Source organism: Balaenoptera physalus (assembly GCF_965194825.1).
Source record: "Balaenoptera physalus genome assembly, chromosome: 11".
Classification (NCBI taxonomy): domain Eukaryota; kingdom Metazoa; phylum Chordata; class Mammalia; order Artiodactyla; family Balaenopteridae; genus Balaenoptera; species Balaenoptera physalus.
Genome location: NC_138896.1, coordinates 19,489,898 through 19,505,347, shown reverse-complemented (window position 1 = coordinate 19,505,347; position 15,450 = coordinate 19,489,898). Strand labels below are relative to the sequence as shown.

The following is a 15,450-nucleotide window of genomic DNA, read 5'->3' as shown; positions in this document are numbered from 1 at the left end:
TGAACAGTTTACGGTGGGGACCTGGAGTTCTCTTATGACCATGTTAAGTTTGAGATGCCCATTAGACATCCAAGGCAAGTTGTCAAGTTAGGCAATACGATATATGAGCTTGGGGACCTACAAAGAGGCTGGTATATTGAATAGATTAGAGAGTCGTTGACATATTTATGGTATTCAAGCCATGATCAGGATGAGATTATCTAAGAAGCGTGTGTAAATAGAGAAGTAGACTCACGATGTAGCTCTGGGGGTACTGCGACACTTAGAAGTTGAACAGAGGAGGATAGGTTGATCAAGAAGACTGAAGAGAAGCATCTGTTGATTCTGCTGAAACCAGAGTGAAATGGAGAAATAGACAGATAAATAGATAGGTAGACAGAAAGAGAGAGAGAGATCGCCTGTATTAAAAGCTGCTAAGAGATCAAGTAAGATGAGAACATAAAGGTGACCATTATGGTCACTGATTTTGACAAGAGCATTCTTTATGAGATGCTGCTACAGAGGTTGGACTAGGTGTGGGGCTAAGTATGTGGGTAAGGGATGGAGGCAGTGATTTTAGACAGCTTAGCATGAGGTGCTCAGCTAGGGCAGGGCATTTTGAGATGAGAAATCATTGCATTATCACTTTTTTCCAAAAACCTACTTTTTCCTACCTATAGAAGAAAAGTTTATTTTTATATGATACACAGGCATTCTATTATTACATTTACAATGTACAATTAAATTTAGAGGAAGCAAAATTGCTAAGACTCAAACAAGAAATAATTTCATGAGCAGTTGAAAATTATGTTAAAGCTTATTATAAGGGGATTAGAAGAAATCTTGAATGTGTGCCAGACGATTATTGGCACACCAAAATTTCACAGATGGGCGGTATATGGCAAAAAGGGGCACTTACCTGTTGACATTGGGATCGAGTAAGACTAAATTTCTGTTTTTACGAAAATCCTGAGTGATGCTAAAACTAATCCTGTGTGCCATTAGAGGCTAAACCCCCACCCTAGGTGGCATCTACCCTTAGTGAGTTGTGGTTAGGACATCTGAGCTATTTATAGCAATAACTATACAACCATTGCGCATAACGATTGCTGTTATGATCTAAATTTACTGTGCAAGTTTAAATGAGCAGTCATAATAAAGGGAAAGTGTAAGGTTTTGAAGTGCTTGCATAATATTGCCCTTGATGAAAAACTGAATATTTTTGTAAAAACTTAAATTTCTTGCGGAATCTATCCTTGCAAGAATGTGCTTTAATGTTTCATCTTTACCTTCTTCCATGGAGTGTGTCTTTAGTTGCTTTTTTGTGTGTGATTTTCTTTTTTTAAGTTAATTTTTAGTGGAGTATAGTTGATTTACAATGCTGTGTTAGTTTCAGGTGTACAGCAAAGTGAATCAGTTATACATATACATATACCCACTCTTTTTTAGATTCTTTTCCCATATAGGTCATTCCAGAGTATTGAAGAGTTCCCTGTGCTATACAGCAGGTTCTTATTAGTTACCTATTTTATATTTAGTAGTGTGTATATGTCAATCCCAATCTCCCAATTTATCCGCCCCCTCCCCGTTTTAGTTGCTTTTTACTGTGGCACTGACAGAAGGGGAACATATTGTATCGTTCAAATTCTTTACCATTGTATTTTGGCCTTGCTGGCAATTCTTTGGTGTTAATTTTAATTTTCTGGTTTTCAGGCCTGCTTTTGAACCTTCACCTTGAGCATTCACATAACTTTGAACACTCATCATGAATGTTCATCATATTTTTGAACATTCACATTGGCTCACTGATCTTGGCCCTGGATGAAGTACAGTAGTACCCCCTTACCTGTGGTTTTGCTTTCTGCAGTCAACCGTGGTTTGAAAATAGTAAATGGAAAATTCCAGAAACAACAGTTTATAAGTTTTATTTTATTTTACTTCTTCAATTTATACATTTTTAGTTTAGTTTTGTTTTTTTACATCTTTATTGGAGTATAATTGCTACACAATGGTGTGTTAGCGAGAGTGCAAGAGGGTTCCCTTTTCTCCACACTCTCTCCAGAATTTATTGTTTATAGACTTTTTGATGATGGCCATTCTGACCGGTGTGAGGTGATACCTCACTGTAGTTTTGATTTGCATTTCTCTAACGATGAGTGATGTTGAGCATCCTTTCATGTGTTTGTTGGCAATTTGTATATCTTCTTTGGAGAAATGTCTATTTAGGTCTTCTGCCCATTTTTGGATTGGGTTGTTTGTTTTTTTGATATTGAGCTGCATGAGTTGCTTGTATGTTTTGGAGATTAATCCTTTGTCAGTTGCTTCGTTTGCAAATATTTTCTCCCATTCTGAGGGTTGTCTTTTCGTCTTGTTTATGATTTCCTTTGCTGTGCAAAAACTTTTAAGTTTCATTAGGTCCCATTTGTTTATTTTTCTTTTTATTTCCGTTTCTCTAGGAGGTGGGTCAAAAAGGATCTTGCTGTGATTTATGTCATAGAGTGTTCTGCCTATGTTTTCCTCTAAGAGTTTGATAGTGTCTGGCCTTACATTTAGGTCTTTAATCCATTTTGAGTTTATTTTTGTGTATGGTGTTAGGGAGTGTTCTAATTTCTTTCTTTTACATGTAGCTGTCCAGTTTTCCCAGCACCACTTATTGAAGAGGCTGTCTTTTCTCCATTGTATATTCTTGCCTCCTTTATCAAAAATAAGGTGACCGTATGTGTGTGGGTTTATCTCTGGGCTTTCTATGCTGTTCCATTGATCTATATTTCTGTTTTTGTGCCAGTACCAAACTGTCTTGATTACTGTAGCTTTGTAGTATAGTTTGAAGTCAGGGAGCCTGGTTCCTCCAGTTCTGTTTTTCTTTCTCAAGATTGCTTTGGCTATTCGGGGTCTTTTGTGTTTCCATACAAATTGTGAAATTTTTTGTTCTAGTTCTGTGAAAAATGCCAGTGGTAGTTTGATAGGGATTGCACTGAATCTGTAGATTGCTTTGGGTAGTACAGTCATTTTCACAATGTTGATTCTTCCAATCCAAGAACATGGTATATCTGTCCATCTGTTTGTATCATCCTTAATTTCTTTCATCAGTGTTTTATAGTTTTCTGCATACAGGTCTTTTGTCTCCTTAGGTAGGTTTATTCCTAGGTATTTTATTCTTTTTGTTGCAGTGGTAAATGGGAGTGTTTCCTTAATTTCTTGTTCAGATTTTTCATCATTAGTGTATAGGAATGCAAGAGATTTCTGTGCATTAATTTTGTATCCTGCTACTTTACCAGATTCATTGATTAGCTCGAGTAGTTTTCTGGTAACATCTTTAGGATTCTCTATGTATAGTATCATGTCATCTGCAAACAGTGACAGTTTTACTTCTTCTTTTCCGATTTGGATTCCTTTTATTTCTTTTTCTTCTCTGATTGCAGTGGCTAAAACTTCCAAAACTATGTTGAATAATAGTGGTGAGAGTGGGCACCCTTCTCTTGTTCCTGATGTTAGAAGAAGTGGTTTCAGTTTTTCACCATTGAGAACGATGTTGGCTGTGGGTTTGTCATACATAGCCTTTATTATGTTGACATAAGTTTTAAACTTCAGTCTGTTCTGAGAGGCGCCATGAAATCTTGTGCTCTCCCACCTCTTCCTGCCTGGGAGGTGAATCATCCCTTAGTCTGGTGTAGCCCGCTCTTTAGACACTTTAGTCACCCTCTTGGTTATTAGATCAACTGTAGAGGTATCACAGTGCTTGTGTTCGAAGTAACCCTTATTTTACTTAATAATGGCCCCAAAGTGCAAGAGTATTGATGCTGGCAATTCGGATATTCTCTTACTGTGCCTAATTTAGAAATTAAACTTTATCGTAGTATGTTTGTATAGGAAAAAAGATATTAGTTTCAGTGGAAAAAATAAGTCAATAGTCAATCTAAGAAAGAAATGTAGAATTTTATTCGAGCCAATCTGTGGATTATAACCTGGAAGACAGTCTCTGAGAGCTCTGAGAACTGTTCGAAGAGTTAAAGGGGGGAGGCCAGTACATATGTGATTTTGACAAAGGGGTACATGCAATCAAGCGCTCATCTTTTTTTTTTTAATTTTTGAATTTTATTTTATTTACTTTTTATACAGTAGGTTCTTATTAGTCATCAATTTTATACACATCAGTGTATACATGTCAATCCCAATCGCCCAGTTCAAGTGCTCATCTTGACAGAAGGTTATTGCTAGTTGCGACATCTTAGTTAATGGTTTTAGTGCTTTTCTAAGTATGGGAAGATGCAAGAATCCAGGTTCATTGTCCACTAATTACAGCATGGTACCACCAATTTATTATGTGTTCAGATAACATTTAATGATGTGGGAAATTCTCATGATATGATTTCAAAGTTAAAAAATCTCTTGAAATTATATATACATTAGGATCTCAGTTTTATGAGTGTGTGAGAGAGAGAGAGAGAAACTCTGGATCATGAGATTAGGATGTTTATTTTCTTCATCTTCCAAGTTTTCTAAAATGCATGCATGTGTATTAAATAATCTATAATCAGAAAATGCTATTTAAAAATATTTCCCCTAGAAATTCATATTCCCCTATTTTAAATTTTATATAACATTTTTAATAAAAATTCAAGTCCTTTTTCGTATCACAAAGTAACTTTCTTGCTTTTCTTTTTTCCATCACTGTTTATTTCTGTGAATTCCTTTCCAACCTTACTTTCTTGCTCTGTGCTGCTGAAGGAGTTGGCTTACACATCTCCATTCAGTGGTGAACAAATCCTACGCCATGCCTCAACCAAACACTTCTATCTTTGTATTTTCTCTTTTTGTCACTATACTCAATGTTGAGTTTTGTTGATTGGTCTCCTTGCTGTTTATATCATTATGGTTGCCATTTTCCATCTCAGTGCCCTTTCCATTTTGTTTGTTATTATTGATCTCATTCTTCTTTTCTTGTGAAATGTTTATCCTAAAACACATCTGCAAGCCATTCAGAGCTCTGCTTGGATACAGTTAAACATTTCATTGAATGTGAGCATTAACAATATATTTCTTTGGTATCTGTAGGTTTCTGTTTGTGGTTCCCTTGAAAGCAGGTGCCATACTTGGATGAAAAAATGTTGTCCAAAAAAGTCATGGACATAGGTCATAGTCTACTGAGACCAGCATCTATCTCTAAAGGTTGACTCCGGGGACATTTTGTGGATGAGTATGATTGTTGTCTCCTAAGGTATTTCAGAAGGTAGAAATGAATGTCAAACACACCTTAACTTTCCTTTTTAAACCATTTTGGAGATAACATTTGATAAAATGTGCAACCCTATTTGAAATTAGTTTATTCTGCCTCTATACATTCTCAGAATTGTGGACTCCACATGTGAATAAAGTGGAATTTATTTTTCTATCATTTAATTAATATTTTCTACCATCAATGTAATGTTTATTATTTCCTTGAGTTCTGTGTTCCAGAATTTGATGGAGAGACAAATATCAGCTTGCCCTATCCTTGTTGACTCCAATTTTATAGACTTGGATTTCTCCCTTTCACTTCTTTTAGGACAGAATAATTGTAAGCTATTTTCCTTGCCCTTTGAAGTGTCCTTCCCTGTACTTTTCTTAGCTCAAGGATTGCTTTGTTGAGCTTGTGACCATAACTTTGCATTTACTCCAGGCCAAATACATGAGAACATCATCACATATTCTGTTTTGTTTTCTATATTCTTTTTTCTGATATTGCTGAACTGCACTTTCATTTGGATCCATGCTCTGAGTTATAAGGTGCTATGGAGTTAGGACAGAATCATTAGACTTGCTAGGTGAGCCGTGTCCTTGGGGAGATGGGTTGCAGAGATAACCCAAAATAGCTGCCTACGCAGAAATCATCATTTTGGTGATGATTGTGTAGTGATTCCTGTATATATATATATTTTTTTCAATTAATATATACACAGGATGATTTAACTGAGAAAACTCTAGTGAATGAAAAATTACCTTGGATTGCTTATGCACACATGAGCTGGTGGAAGGAAAGGATCATCAGGTGACAAGGTTGTTGGCTGAGAGGAAAAACCAGTCTGGGATTAAATTATTGCTGCAGGTAATCCTCAAAATGACAGATGAATGGATAAAGAAGATGTGGTATATATACACAATGGAATGTTAGCCATAAAAAAGAATAATGCCAGTTGTAGCAACATTGATGGACCTAGATAGAGATTATCATATTAAGTGAAGTAAGTTAGAGAAAGACAAATATCATATGATATCATTTATATGTGGAATCTAAAATATGACACAAATGAACTTATTTATGAAACAGAAAGACTCACAGACATAGAAAACAAACTTATGGTTACCAAAGGGGGTAGTGGCAGGAGGGGGCAGGGAGATAAATTAGGAGTTTGGGATTAACATATACACACTACTATATATAAAATAGTTAAACAATAAGGACCTACTGTATAGCACAGGGAACTATATTCAATATCTTGTAATAACCTATAATAGAAAAGAATATGAAAAATGGTATATATGTATAACTGAATCACTTTGCTGTACACTTGAAACTAACACAACATTGTAAATTATACTTCAATAAAAAATGGAATTAATCCATGTAAATTAATCTAACATGTCTAATCAGCTTTGGGGATAGCTCTGTTGTTCCTGGTTTTTAAAAAGGATAGTAGAGAAGTAATTAAAAAGTAATTAAAAAGGAAAATTGTTTCTCTAGGAGAAACAAAAAGGGCTTGAGTTTGGTTATATTTCCTCTCTCTCTTCCTTCCTTCCTTTTTCACTTGGCTGTACCTTCTAAGCTTCCACTAGGGCTCTGCCATAGCCCTTATGCCTCTTACCTCAGGGCACCTTATTAGTGGTGTGTATGTATTTCTGTCTACTCATTGGTCTGTAAGCAACTGGAAAAAATCTACATCTCATTTATATCCTAGGTGGTCACATCGGCTCATATTGTGCCTTACATATAATTGATCCTCAGCGAAGGTAAAGATATATGTTATGCTTAATTAAGAGTGAGTTCATAACTTTAACAATATGAAGTATTATCATGTGAAATGTGTTAACTATTTGTGCTCTGGGAAACAAGCTTCCATTTGAGAAATAGAAGGGGTTTTAAGACAAAAGATGAAAACATTTTCTAGACTGTAAGGGTAATCAAATACTGGAATAGATGATCAGAGAAGGAGGTGAAATCTCCATCCCCACAGATTTTAAATGATTGGACAGAGAAAACATCCATGCGAATGACTGAAGCATTAGACCTGCCTTGAGGCAAATAGATGGACAGAATGACAAATGGTCCTGTGATTCTTTGATTACTTGGCCTGGAGAAGAGAAGACGGAGGGAAGACATTAAAACTACTTCAAATATGGAAAACAGCTCTTAATGCTTCCCGTGGGAGAACAAGTCGAAGGAGCTTAACCTAAAGTCTTAGAAATTTGGGTTACATTTTATAGTTAAGGATTTTAAGACATAGGTTGTGAAAATACTGTGGACACCTTCAAAGTAAAAGATTGATTTGTGTGAGATGTGGAGTCAGCTCTATGATCCTGTTAGAGTAAAAAATAATTTTTTATGTTACTCTGAATGGAGAGAATTATTCCGATACATTATTTCAGCGTATAGCATTCTTTTGGGAAAGGCAAACTTCTAAAAGGGGTATTTTCAAGCACCAAGCATCATCACTGTTTCAGGGCTAGGAGGAGAGAGCAGAGATAATAGGTAGGAAATCCTTCCCATCTAAGTACTTGTACAAGGCTGTGTTATTTTTATTTTTATTTTTTCCCAACACTGGCTTATTTTTTTTCAATCCAATTCTCTTTTATTTATTTATTTATTTAATTAATTTATTTATTTAAATTTTTAACATCTTTATTAGAGTATAATTGCTTTACAATGGTGTGTCAGTTTCTGCTTTATAACAAAGTGAATCAGTTATACATATACATATGTCCCCATATCTCTTCCCTCTTGCATCTCCCTCCCTCCCACCCTCCCTATCCCACCCCTCTAGGTGGTCACAAAGCACCGAGCTGATCTCCCTGTGCTATGTGGCTGCTTCCCACTAGCTATCTATTTTACGTTTGGTAGTGTATATATGTCCATGCCACTCTCTCACTTTGTCCCAGCTTACCCTTCCCCCTCCCCGTATCCTCAAGTCCATTCTCTAGTAGGTCTGCATCTTTATTCCTGTCTTGCCCCTAGGTTCTTCTGACCATTTTCTTTTTCTTTTTTTTAGATTCCATATGTATGTGTTAGCATACGGTATTTGTTTTTCTCTTTCTGACTTACTTCACTCTGTATGACAGTCTCTAGGTCCATCCACCTCACTACAAATAACTGTTTCGTTCCTTTTTATGGCTGAGTAATATTCCATGGTATATATGTGCCACATCTTCTTTATCCATTCATCTGTCGATGGACACTTAGGTTGCTTTCATGTCCTGGCTATTGTAAAGGGTGCTGCAATGAATATTGTGGTACATGACTCTTTTTGAATTATGGTTTTTCAGGGTATATGCCCAGTAGTGGGATTGCTGGGTTGTATGGTAGTTCTATTTTTAGTTTTTTAAGGAACCTCCATACTGTTCTCCATAGTGGCTGTATCAATTTACATTCCCACCAACAGTGCAAGAGGGTTCCCTTTTCTCCACACCCTCTCCAGCATTTATTGTTTGTAGATTTTTTGATGATGGCCCTTCTGACCGGTGTGAGATGATATCTCATTGTAGTCTTGATTTGCATTTCTCTAATGATTAATGATGTTGAGCATTCTTTCATGTGTTTGTTGGCAATCTGTATATCTTCTTTGGAGAAATGTCTATTTAGATCTTCTGCCCATTTTTGGGTTGGATTGTTTGTTTTCTTGATATTGAGCTGCGTGAGTTGCTTGTATGTTTTGGAGATTAATCCTTTGTCAGTTGCTTCATTTGCAAATATTTTCTCCCATTCTGAGGGTTGTCTTTTCGTCTTGTGTATGGTTTCCTTTGCTGTGCAAAAAAGCTTTTAAGTTTCATTAGGTCCCATTTGTTTATTTTTGTTTTTATTTCCATTTCTGTAGGAGGCGGGTCAAAAAGGATTTTGCTGTGATATATGTCATAGAGTGTTCTGCCTGTGTTTTCCTCTAAGAGTTTGATGGTGTCTGGCCTTACATTTAGGTCTTTAATCCATTTTGAGTTTATTTTTGTGTATGGTGTTAGGGAGTGTTCTAACTTCATTCTTTTACACGTAGCTGTCCAGTGTTCCCAAGGGCTGTGTTATTAAATCAGTAGCCAGGGGGTGAGGAGAGGCTGGGACATAGCCCTGCTCTTCTGGGTCAGCCTTGCTTTGGTCACTGAACCTTTTCCCAATGAAAATATAGAAGAATTGGGGGCTACAAAAATCTTGTCAATACAAGGGGAACCAGAATACCTATGAAAAATAATCATTAGGTATTTGACTGTAATTTCAACATTCAGCCACACGATGTCACAATTGGATTTTGATTCTCACTGTGTATTTGTCTCAAATAATAGATGAAGGCGTTTTCAAAGCTGGAGAGGAAAGATCAGAAACGCGGGGGGCTGCAGAAGTCCAAGAAGATGAAGATACTCAAGTTGAGATTCCAGTTGACCAGGTAGTCTCCATGCCTTAAAAATATGTGTAAACCAAATACTATTTTTCTTTCAAGTTTTGTGTTACCCGCCCTGTGCTGTTCTTATGCAGATGCGAGTTAAACACTCTCAGGTGCTAGCTATGTGGCTGAACGACCTTAAAAATAAAACAAAACACCTTCAGTTCTTCCTCGTATTCCCACAAAGAGGAGCCATTTGGACAGAGTCTTTATTGTTACAGAAAATGGTATATCTTTAATAAACAGCATTGAAGAATGAGGTGGGTTGGAGTTAGGTATGAGATACAGAGGGCGAAAGTTTGATACAAAAAAGAGTATTGGCTTGGGCATTTTTAATCTAGAAAAAAAGTCCTCCATTTAGAGAAGCAGTTTAAAAGTGCCGTTATTTTCTCTCCTTTAGGGTCCTTGAAATGGCGATGGTTGGAATTTGTTTTTCGTAAAGGAATTGCTCATATAAATGCAGCTCAAATATTTGCTAAGTGTGTATTGATTTTCTTTTTAGGCCAATGGGACACTGTACTTTTAGGAGTGTGTGTGTGTACACACATGTGCTTATAGAAGGAACTAAGTAGTGTTCATTCTGGCTAAATGGTACAAGAAATAAAAGTTGTTTAGGCTTTTTAATAGAATTCAATCAAGTTTCTTACACTTCTAAGCGGAGGATTGGAATTTAGGTGAGGAGGGGGAATTCATAATCCCAGGCTCAAGGGAATACAAAGTCACCAGGAATTGCCACTTGTTTCCTGACTATTATGTGATATTTCCTTTTCAAAGAGCAAATCTCACAATCCAACAAATTCCATAGATGATATTCTCAGTTGTATTTGTCTTAACATTGCAGCAGTGAAATTGCTTCCTGATTATTCCACAGGCATTTTCTGTAAGCATCACCTTCCTGATGAAAAGTTTAATGTGTTAAAAATCACACAGATTTCAAAAATCCAATTTATTATCCAGGATTAGCTGCAACTAACAATTTTTCATAAGCTCCAGTTATAGGTATTTTTTTTTCCCTGAGGGAAATTGGAATTTTAAGTTTTCGGTGAAGCTATAATTAAATATTATATTTTAAGACAAAGAAGAGAAATCATCACATATGTACAACACCTAATAGCAGCAGAAACCAAGACTAATTTATATTCCAAAGTCAAAACTGCCAAATATCAAGAGAAAGTCATAGCATTATTACCAAAAAGGAGATCTCTTTGTTAATCACTTAGTTTTGAAATCTGTGATAGGTATTTATTTCTTTACTTGTGAGTTTGATGATCACCAGGAAGGGGAGGGCACGAGAGGAATTGATCTCTGATAATACTTGAACAGCCATGAAAAGTGTCTGCAGAGCTTGATTTCTTATTTGACACAAGAGTGCTAGCTTATTAAAATACAAGTATGCAGGAGAGACAGATTAAACAGATTGGTAAAAGCTGGGCAGTATCAACAAATTGAGGTCAGTTTGAAGAAAAGAAAACCAGGTAACAAAAGGTCAGAATTGCTTTCTTCTTTGACCCTGTTAGTAATAGAGTTAGGATGGTTTATCTCATGGGGTTGGCGTGAGATGCTTATGAAGTCAGGTCTTAGAGTCATTCTCTCTGTGGCCTGGTGGTCTTTTGCTCCATATCCTAAGCAGCTATGTTATAAATATTGTGAAAAACCAAGTGAGAGTGTGGAGAAATTAGTGTAAAGCTCCATTATAGTAAGAACAACTCTGAGGGCCTGTAATAGTAGCAGTAGCTACTCTTTATTCAGTACCTACTGAGTGCCAGGCACTGTACTAGGCACTTTTATCTCATATAATTGTTATGACACCCCTGTAAGATAGGTCTTATCACCTTCACTTTATGTATGGAAATAAAGTAAGCCCCCGTAGGTGGAATTACATGTCCAGGTTTGTACTGTTAAGTAGAGGAATTGGGATTTGAATGCAGGTCTGTCTAACTTCAAAGCACAGGAGTGATCTGGGGAAGAGTATTAAATGCCCTTCTCCCCCACAAAAGCCAGTTATTAACCCAAGGAGGGGAAAAATTCCTGCATAAGAAGAGAACTGTCTATTATATACTACTTGGCTCAGCTGTAAAAGATACATACATTTCCTTTCGGGCCATACCTACTTAACTTCTTTGAACTTGTTTCCCATCATCTAAATGGTTCATGTTGTAACTTTAGTCAAAGTAACACGAAGAAGGGTGTGTGTGCGTGTAATATCATGTGCAAATTGGCCAAGTACTTTATCTATGCCTGAAAAGCAGATCAAGTTTCAGAAGTAAATATTAAGGCCTCTGTTGAGAGGCAGTTCTCCATGGATCTCTTGTGTTTTTGCATGTCTTGTGAGTAGAGGCACAGATTGCCTTTGTTCTGGACTGTTTTTTCAAGGATGTTTGTGTAGTGAATAGCCTCAAAAGACAGAGATAGTGACTTCCTCTGGAGCAGTCATTCTCAGCTGGAGGTGATTTGCCTCCGAGGGGATATTTGGCAATTTCTGGAGACATTTTTGATGGTTATAAGTGAGGGAGTGCTACTGACATCTAGTGGGTAGTGGCCAGGGAATCTGCTAAATGTCTTGTAATGCACACGGCTGTCTTCACAGCAAAAAATTATCCAGTGCAAAATGTCAATAGTGCTGAGACTGAGAAATCCTGGTGTGGAGCAAAGGCTAGGTTTGTTGATGGTCCAGTATAATAAAGATAATGTCTCCCTGTGGTGCAAAGGTCAGGCACGTTTACTATCTATTATAAAAGATGTGCCATTGACTTGTATACTTAAAACTAGTTAAAATGGTAACATTTTTTGCTATGTTTATTTTATCACAATGAAAATATTTGGAGAAAAAAGATTTGGGTTCTCTAAGCATGGGGTCCTTCCCCTGTCATGTAAGCCAGCATGTGTATCACCCCCTTCACATTGCCCTGTGGGAATGGGGCCTCAGGGAGTGGGTGCAAATGCTGACCCTCTGGCCACTGCTATTGCTGTGAGCAGTAAAGTCCTTTGTCTCTGACCCAGTAGTCTCTTGTCTTCTGCCGGCATCCATGAAAAGATGGCAGGCTGATGTGTTAGCTTGTTAAGTATGGAAAAATTTCAGATCTTCCATAGTCTTTCATAGCCTCTACTGATCCCATCTGGCATTGTGTTTACGTGTTTAAGTGTGTGTAATGGGGCACTGTGGACTAATTTCAGCTAAAAACATGTTTGAGCTCTGTCCCAAGGTCTAGACTCTTAATTTTTTAGAGACAAATTAATGATCCTGGATCTAATACTACTTCCAAACCCATGGGAAACTGAAGAATGTCACATTCTTTTATAGATTTGGGGAGGCCAGAACAAATACCTTTTCTCAGGGGAGAGTTTAGGTCTCATAAGAATAAAGTACTCTTTTAAAAATTATTTTTTTTGCATGCACATGCTAAATCAATCTGGTTTCCCATAAGCAGTGAAGCAAGTGCCTGATTAACCAATATCTGTGGCTATACCTGGCACCGATCACTTGTGTCATTATGCTCCGTTTATAAACTGATGCTTTTCAAGCTAAGGAGGCAAGAAATGAGACTGTTCCATTATAGTTAAGTAAACTGCCTCTAGTAAGTAAAGATCAGGTAGGAGAAGCCACCATCTCAAAGACACAGGCAAATACATACCTATAGAATAGGCAAAGACGCAATTATATTTTGGATTTTGTTTCATTTGAGAGAAGAGAGCAGAAGATGTGGATTGTAACTTCAGCGTGGTTTTGGATTGTTTTATAGCTTTTTGCATCCATTTGTAGTTGATTTTGAGTAGTAATAAAATGAGAATTGCAAGATGTTTTTATGCTAAGTAGTTTCATTAAATAGCATTTAAACCAGCATCGTGAACACAGGAGCAGTGAGAGCTTTCTTTTTTTTTTTTAAATTGGAGGTTGTTATATATATTATTTTCTTAGTTGTTGATTGATTTAAAACTTAATAAATCCTTAATAACAAAATTACACATGTACTCTTTTTAAAAGTCAACCAATCCAACAAAATTATGACAAAAATAGCAACCACTTGCCCCAGCTTTCCCCACCTGGATTCTTCCTGCTCTATAGACCTAACCGATTTGAGCTATTAGCTGTTTCTCATGGAATAGAGAAATATTCTTGTGTAATATTTTTTCCTCCTCCCTATTTTAGTAATTGCCTATGTTTTTTTCATTTGCTTAGTTTTCTAAGTTTTCATTTGATTAGTTTTCTATTCTCTGTAGTCATTACCAAGCCATCTCCAAACTCTGCCAGAACTGTTGATCTCCTCTTGATGTACTCAGATGTACACGGTGATAATAAATCTCAATTTCATCTTTTTCTCAAGCCTTTCGATCATCTGCCTCAGGCTGGTTAGTTGTTCTTTGGATCTACTTTGCAGAGTCATCCTGGTATTTTTCTTCACCATTATTTTGGGAATTTCTTTTGCTTCTCCCGTGGATGGATTCCCTATTTCCTGGGTTCTACATCTTCCTCTTTCTTGGTTATACCTTCGTTGTTTTTGTGGAGCTCACCTCTAGCAGCTGCCTCGGAAAAGCTTCATGGGAGGAGCTTTTATTTTTTGAGACTCTGCGTGTCTGAAAATGTCTTTTTTTTTTTTTTTTCTCTACCAAACTTGACTGTAAGCATGACTAGATATAAAATTCTAGGTTAGATATAATTTCTCTCAGAATTCTGAATGTGTTGCTCAGTTGGCCTTCCCATCCAGATTTGCAGTTGGGAAGTTTGATGTCATTCTGTTTCCTGATCCTTTGTAAATAATCCTTTTTCTCTCTCTGGAAGCTTTTAGGCTTTTTCCTTTGTTCCTGGTGTTCTGAAAATTTCCAGTTATGTGACTTGGTGCAGGTCTTTTTACTTATTCGACTGGGTACTCAATGGGCTTTTTGTGTTTTTTTAAAAGATTTATTTATTATTTATTTATTTAATTTATTTTTGGCTGCGTCAGGTCTTAGTTGCAGCACATGGGATCTTCGTTGAGGCATGTGGGATCTTTTGTTGCAGCGCGTGGGCTTCTCTCTAGTTGTGGTGTGCGGGTTTTCTCTTCTCTAGTTGTGATGCACAGGCTCCAGGGCACATGGGCTCTGTAGTTTGTGGCATGCGGCCTCTCTAGTTGAGGCGTGAGCTCAGTAGTTGTGGCTCGTGGGCTTAGTTGCCCTGCAGCATGTGGGATCTTAGTTCCCTGACGAGGAATCGAACCCACGTCCCCTGCATTGTAAGGCAGATTCTTTACCACTGGACTACCAGGGAAGTCCCTCAATGGGCTTTTTTATTCTGAAAATGTTTGTTTTTCAGTTCTGGAAAAAATTGTTGAATTATGTCTTAGATAATTTTCTTCTCTCTATTTCTCTACTTTCCTTCTGGAACTCCAAGTATTCAGATATAGGACCTCCTAGACTGATCCTCTACTTATCTCTCCTACTTTCCACCTCTATGGATTTTTTTCTACTTTCTCAACTTCAAAAAAAATCAACAAGCTTCAGCGTTTATTTTCCATCTATTGATTTTTTTCTAGCCATCGTGGTTTTAATTTTTAAGAGCCCTTTCATATTCTCTGAATGTTCCTTTTTATAGCATCCTATTCTTATTTTATGTATGTGGTCTCTTCCCTTCTCTCTCCAAGGATTAACCTATTATTTTAAACTTTCTTTTCCAGAACTATGTTTGTTTCTTCTGTTTCTTTTTTCTTTCTATCTTTCTATCTCCGTGATCTGTGTCTCCATGTTAGAGGCTCTCCTTGGTTGTCTGGTTAGATTTTTTTTTTAATTGCAATATATTTGACATGTAACATTGTATAAATTTAAGGTGTATGTCTGGTTAGATTTTAGAGGGAAGCATTAAGGAAACTCTGTGTGCCCAGGC

The 15,450-nt window shown here is 36.8% G+C and overlaps 1 protein-coding gene across 2 annotated transcripts in view; it reads left to right on the top strand.

Annotated features, from left to right (window-relative positions):
• The window catches only part of DCDC2 (doublecortin domain containing 2), a 157,545-nt gene that overhangs the window by 126,931 nt on the left and 15,164 nt on the right, over positions 1 to 15,450 (top strand). For both annotated transcript variants that reach the window (XM_082415202.1, XM_082415201.1), the window contains exon 9: positions 9,499 to 9,599. In XM_082415202.1, the coding sequence (XP_082271328.1) occupies positions 9,499 to 9,599 (101 nt within the window). The remainder of the gene's footprint in view (positions 1 to 9,498; positions 9,600 to 15,450) is intronic.